This window comes from Hirundo rustica, chromosome 10, assembly GCF_015227805.2.
Source record: "Hirundo rustica isolate bHirRus1 chromosome 10, bHirRus1.pri.v3, whole genome shotgun sequence".
In the NCBI taxonomy this organism is placed as follows: domain Eukaryota; kingdom Metazoa; phylum Chordata; class Aves; order Passeriformes; family Hirundinidae; genus Hirundo; species Hirundo rustica.
The window spans coordinates 21152511-21159214 of NC_053459.1; the positions used below are offsets into that span (position 1 = coordinate 21152511).

The 6704-nt window shown below is 49.6% G+C and overlaps 1 protein-coding gene across 2 annotated transcripts; it reads left to right on the top strand.

Annotated features, from left to right (window-relative positions):
- The first annotated feature begins 2161 nt into the window (after nucleotides 1–2161).
- On the top strand, nucleotides 2162–6704 carry GHSR (growth hormone secretagogue receptor). Of its 2 annotated transcripts, none has more exons than XM_040074194.1 (2): nucleotides 2162–3118; nucleotides 6262–6704. In XM_040074194.1, exons 1-2 carry the CDS (start codon nucleotides 2365–2367, stop codon nucleotides 6564–6566), a joined length of 1059 nt encoding a protein of 352 aa, XP_039930128.1. In that variant the 5' UTR covers nucleotides 2162–2364; the 3' UTR covers nucleotides 6567–6704. The 2 variants fall into 2 exon arrangements, with proteins under 2 accessions (XP_039930128.1, XP_039930129.1); XM_040074195.1 differs by having other exon boundaries at nucleotides 6310–6704.

A 6704-nucleotide genomic window follows, 5' to 3' on the forward strand; every position in this document is an offset into this window, starting at 1 on the left:
TGCTGGATTTGAAGTGCAACAGCCAGTTCTGACCCAGTTGGCTCACAACACATCAAACTCCCAAGGAATTCAGGGTTAAATAACTGCATAGCAAGCTCAGGATGTGTGGAGTGCACAGATCTGGTGCTCACTCACTGTTGGGTACTTTTTTGGTATACCACAACTCAGTTACTATTTTAGAAAAGAATAAAATATTTTCCTGAGGAAAAAAATCAACAAACAAAAAAAAACCCCAGCCCTTTTCTCTCCCTAGGGAAAGAAAAATTGTCATTTTGACAAGACACAGTTCAGCAAAACAAAGAATTTCATGAAGGTTCCTCTCTACATAGAAAGTCACATTTACAGCTTCGGGCCATTTTCTCTGGTAAATATCAACATCCTGCAGCTAACACCACTGGTCAGAGAATGGATTAGGGAAAAGAAGTTTCAAAAATGAGTGAGATAATTCCTTATAATAATGCAAAGTATTTGTCAGCCGAACCAAAGAAGCAGTTGCCATCTCCTCCATAATATAAAGCAATGTCATGTAAATTAGATTGGGAACACAATTCTAATATGAAATAACTCTACCTTTGTGGTATAAAGCCCATGACTTTTATTCAGAAACCTGTAACACAATTATACAGGCAGCTGGGCAGTCAAAGTGAGAAGTACATTAGGATCTTCCTCCTTTTCAATGCACAGCCATCCCTCATAAAATTTAACAGCTGTTGAGTAACTTGCTGCAAAACTGTCTCACAGTTCATGAGCAGGAATGAGAATAGTGATTGCAGTGAAACAGCTAAAATATATCATCCAAATTAGGATATGGACAAGTCACTAAGGCTAACGGCTGCATGATTACAGAAGGCACAAATTACAGACCACAGGCACATTCAGAGGCACAGAGTAACTCAGCGTTGTGGCACACCACATGTGTGCTCTCTCTACCCTCCAGCAAAGGTCTGCAGCCGTGAAATGGGAATGCCAGGGCTGGAGTGCACCCAGGGAAACAGCACAAACCCAGGAGAGCAGCTTCCCTGCTGAACTGCTGGAGCTTGGAGCAGCCTGGGCTGGGGGAAGGGCTCCCCACGGCAGGGGGTAGGAATGGGGTGAGCTTTAAGATCCCTTCCTACCAAACCATTCCACGATTCTGTGGTTAAGGCAGATGCCAGCATGGATTCAGGGCACTGGTTGCCCACTGAGAGATGGGACACAAGAGATCCAGTGCCTTTAGATAGACAGGAGTGAAAAAAGACTGTGCTGCAGTGCACATACCCTTACAATCTGTGGGGACAAACTGGAAAGCTGGGGAAATACACCCTACAGAGATGTGTGGGAAGTTACTGCCTCTGATCTCACCTTGTTCTGCTCGCATCTTGTTTTATCCTTTCGTACAACGGGAGTCTGCAGCTGGGGGAGCGCGGTTCTGTCTGTGCCTGCGAAGGGCAGAGCAGAGGACAGCAGTAACACGCCGAATCGAAATTTAATTGCAGGTAAATCATGTAGAAGCCGGTGACTGCTGCAGCTTCACTGAGCTGGAGCCTGGCCGGGCTCCTGCCAAGATCCAAGGGCAGAGCAAAGATACGGAGCGAGGAGGCAGCGATCGCACCCGCGGCTGCGGGACCGGCCGCATGTGCTGAGCGCCGCGGGGCCAGGAGTGCGGGGACCGAGCGCTGGGAGCGCCGGGGAAGGGAGCCGTGCTCCGGGAGCACGGGCAGGCGGCACCGCACCTGGGGACAGCACCGGGACTCGGGGAGCAGCGACAGCCGCACCTGGGGACAGCACCGGGGCTCCGGGAGCAGAGACAGCCGCACCTGGGGACAGCACCGGGACTCGGGGAGCAGAGACAGCCGCACCTGGGGACAGCACCGGGGCTCCGGGAGCAGAGACAGCCGCACCTGGGGACAGCACCGGGACTCGGGGAGCAGAGACAGCCGCACCTAGGGACAGCACCGGGAGCACCGACAGCCGCACCTGGGGACAGCACCGGGGCTCCGGGAGCAGAGACAGCCGCACCTGGGGACAGCACCAGGAGCACCGGGGCGCCGGGAGCACCGACAGCCGCACCTGCCCGAGCGGGCGGGCGGCAGGGCAGGGACCGAGGCCAGGGCCAGGGACCGGGGGCTCGGGAAGAAAGTTTTGGAGCTCGTGGAGCGGCCCGCGGGGGTCGCAGCGGGGCCGCTCCGTGCCCACGTCTCCTGTGACGCGCGGCAGCGCCCGCCCGCCCCGGGCCGGGGGGAGCGGGGAGAGGCGGAGCGGGGCCGCCCGTCCCTGCCCGTCCCTGCCCGCCCCCGGCCCCGCACCTGCCCGGGCGCGCAGCGGGGACCGCGCGGGGCCGCGCCGCTCCGCGCCGGGCGGGGATGCGCAGCCCGCGGCGCCAGGATGCGGGAGGGGAGCGCGGGCGGCCGCGGCGCGGAGAACCGGACGGGCGCCGAGCCCCCGCTGCACCTGTTCCCCGTGCCCGTGCTCACCGGCATCACCGTCGCCTGCGTCCTGCTCTTCGTCATCGGGATCATCGGCAACCTCATGACCATGCTGGTGGTGTCGCGGTTCCGGGACATGAGGACCACCACCAACTTCTACCTGTCCAGCATGGCCTTCTCCGACCTGCTCATCTTCCTCTGCATGCCCCTGGACCTCTTCCGCCTCTGGCAGTACCGGCCCTGGAACTTCGGGGACCTCCTCTGCAAGCTCTTCCAGTTCATCAGCGAGAGCTGCACCTACTCCACCATCCTCAACATCACGGCGCTCAGCGTGGAGCGGTACGTCGCCATCTGCTTCCCCCTGCGAGCTAAAGTCATCATCACCAAGGGGAAGGTCAAGCTGGTCATCCTCTTCCTCTGGGCCGTCTCCTTCCTCAGCGCCGGCCCCATCTTCATCCTGGTGGGGGTCGAGCACGAGAACGGCACGAACCCCCTGAGCACCAACGAGTGCCGAGCCACAGAGTACGCCATCCGCTCGGGGCTGCTCACCATCATGGTCTGGACCTCCAGCATCTTCTTTTTCCTGCCCGTGTTCTGCCTGACCGTGCTGTACAGCCTCATCGGGAGGAAGCTCTGGAGGAGGAAGAGGAAGAACATCGGCCCAAACACTGCCATCAGGGATAAGAACAACAAGCAAACTGTGAAAATGTTAGGTACGAGTCCTCTTGCTGTGTTTTTCCAAAAGGATAAGTGTGCCTGTGTGTGTGTGTGAGAGAGAGAGAAAAAGACCGGGAGCTCTCTGATAGTTTACTACAGTTCCTTCCAAAGGAAAGAAAATGTTTCATGCAAAAGGCTAAAGCTCAGGGTAGCTGCAGAATAACCCTCCTCCTCCCTTAGATTTATTTCTAACTGGCTTGAGCTGGGGACTCCCAAACAGCTAAACAAACATTAATAAGAATCTGTGACAAGGACAAATATTACATTTATAATTAGCTTGTGCCCTGGAGATTTTTAAGCATTTTTGCTCTTTGGTTGTGGATACCAATGTTATTTACAGAGAACAGTTTATTTGATTTTTAAACAAAACTAAACCCTTCCCAAGCCGTGAAGTTGAGCTGCAGACTACAGCCAGCCAGGCAGGGCATGATGTGCACTTAAGATTCATAGGAAGAGTATCAAGGTTTATTTCCTACTCTGGCTGTGTAAGCTTATTAATCTGCATTTTCATATTAGCAAAACCCCAGGATATGCTGTATCAGGAGCACTGTGTCTCCTTTGAGGTCTGTGTTGCTGTAAAATCTCACAGACTGTAAGAAAACAGGATCAGGACAGCAGACACTGTCATTCCCAACTTTGTATATGGACACTGCTGAATGCTTTAAGCAACGCTTGTGGTTGGCACATGGAAACACAAGTTTTAACGTACTGAGCCAGGGCACATAGTGGCAGTTTGATACACAGCCCCAAAAAATTGTCCTGCATTTTAGTGTTTGAAAACTGCAGAATCCTGCTGCTGCGTACTTTTCCCCAAGCCAAAAGTCCTCTGCAGTGCAAGTCATCCCGTGGACTTTGCTGGGGACAAGATGCTCTGCAGGAAGAAGCTTTCACAGGCTCCTTTCAGCAGGGCTGAAGTGGTGGGCTAATGAGGCAGACAAGAGGTGGCAGTGAGTCCTAAGTACCTTAATTATCAAATAGGAGCCTATCTGATCTTTTTGTTCATGCCCTAATTTATTACTATGCAACAGTGGGAAGAATAATAAAACCTGCAGCATTCTTTATGCCCTTTCAGCTAGGTTTTATGATCAATAGAATTACTTCAGTCTGGTAAGCATGACCTTGGAAGTAATTAATTGGTTACACTTCTGGAGGCTTGGGATTATCAACTTCCACTGACTACAAGTAAATTACATATATTACTACCATGTTTACATTTCCATATACTTACCATAAAGAATTTTGAAATAAAAAATGCTTATTTCTGCTCTGAAGTGTTGCCACAAACATTGCAATATTTCAGGCACGTTTTTTTCCTTTACAAGGCCTCAGAACAGCCAGGCAGTGGCAAGACTCTCCTCTGAGAGACAGCCAATATTCCCTGGATGATAACAGTCTGATGCCTGATGGAAAGATGGAGAGAAGTTAGTGAGGGCTCAGTGCCAACAGATGCTCAATGCAGTCAACTCTCACTGGTGTTAATGTTCTGCTTAAAATTTAGAATGCTTGCTCTGAGGCTTTATCAAGTCATGGAACATCAAGTAAATGATGCAGTTGCAGCAGTTCTTTTAACTGTAAAGGCAGGCTATGCTTCTGGGTCTGAAATAAAACACCTAAATGTATAGCCTGACTTGCAAAGGACCTATCACACCCCATTCCTATTGAAATCCACGGGATTTTGCATGCATGGAGATCAAACCATCAAAAGCCTGACTAGGGATACTGCATGCCTACATGTGTTTAAAATTCTAGTCATAACAGACTGTGCTTTGAACTCTGTTCATTCATAATGACCATCACAGTAATATTCATTACAGGGATTCAAATCTCTATGTGAGCTAGGGAATCATCTGAATTTTGTAGTGAAGACAATGAGGGAAAACTAGAAGTGGTCGGCTCAAGAAGATGCAGAGCTGGAAAAGCTATTCTGAACCTCAAGCTCTGGTGCTTTCCACTCCACCACAAGTCCTGCATAACATCCTTTTAAACTTGGGATGCTGGTGCAGAATTTTTGGGGAAAAATACCTCTAACCATTCCTCTCAGCAATTTGAATTGTGTTGTTTTCTGAGACATGATATGAGGATTGCCAACACAAGCAGGTTGCTAACACAACCTGCCCACCAGGGCCAGGCTGGACTGGACTTTAAACAACCTGATCTTGTGTAAGGTGTCTCTGCTTATAGCAGGGGGCTTGGAAAAAAGATTTTCTTTAAGTTCCTTTCCAACCCAAACAATTCTGTGATTCCATGAACAGGTTAACTGTAAAAATTGTTTAAGAATGTCAGAAACCCTTGCTCGAGTTTTCCATTTTTTTCTCTCTGTAGTATATTAATAGATACAGTCAGAGCAATACGTAAAATAATAAAGGTCAAAGGCGCACAGGAAGTGAACAGAAACAATTTCCCTTTCTCTCAGATGAAAATTCCAATGGGCCAGTGATCAGAGATACAAACAAGCCCATTATTCTATAGACATGATATTTACATGGAAATGCAACCATTGTAGTAATACGCTATTTGAGATATACTGTATAATTACAATTATGCAGTTATATACCACACATTTAGTTTTACTCTTTTGGGAGAGTAAAATGTGCCAAAAAATGGACAAATTGGAGGGGTGCACCAGTCTCTTCTTATCTTGGCATATGTGCTCTACAAGTCCCCATTCTGTGTTTTATTTTAGGGCCTTTGCCTTTAACAATTTTGCTTTTTGTCTTAAATAATTTTGCTTCCCAATGATTACATTCTTCTTTATAAACCACAGCACTGAGCCTATCACGTATAATTTGGTTTTGTTAAACGCTGCAGATGATGGATGGTTACACTTTTTTTTTTTGGTCACCGTTTGGATTCTTTAACGCTCTGTTTATGCAAACATAAGTTTTATAGGTCAGAAATTTGCTACATCAGATTAGTTGGGCACTATTCAGGCAGCCTGTTTAGATATGATCCAAGTGTATTAAGTATCACCAATTTATACTCTCAGAGAATGTATCGGGACCCAGCCGAAAGCTCAGGGGAGGCATTTTCACGCGTTGCGATTAATTTCTTAAAGGAGCAGAGCCGCAAGACAGAATGTTAATCCCCTGTGCATCGATACTCACGCTTAACCCACTCTCTTCTGCTGTTTTTATTTTAGTTGTGGTGGTATTTGCGTTCATACTCTGCTGGTTGCCTTTTCACGTAGGACGGTACTTATTTTCCAAATCCTTCGAAGCCGGATCCCTGGAGATAGCAGTGATCAGCCAGTACTGCAACCTGGTGTCCTTTGTCCTCTTCTACCTTAGCGCAGCCATCAACCCCATCCTCTACAACATCATGTCGAGGAAGTACCGCGTGGCCGCCTGCCGCCTGTTCGGACTCAGAGCCCTGCCCAGGAAGAGCCTCTCCAGCAGCAAGCAGGAGAGCTCCCGCGGGTGGACAGAGCCCAGCGTCCTCACATGACCCCCGAGCATCACCCGCCCGGGCTCCAGAAAGCCATAACGGGAGGGGAAGAGGGCAAGGGACGGGAATCCCAGCGCTGGAAGCGGCGCTTTGGGCATCACCCGGACGTGCGGGCGGTTAAAGGACCGAGGGGAAAAA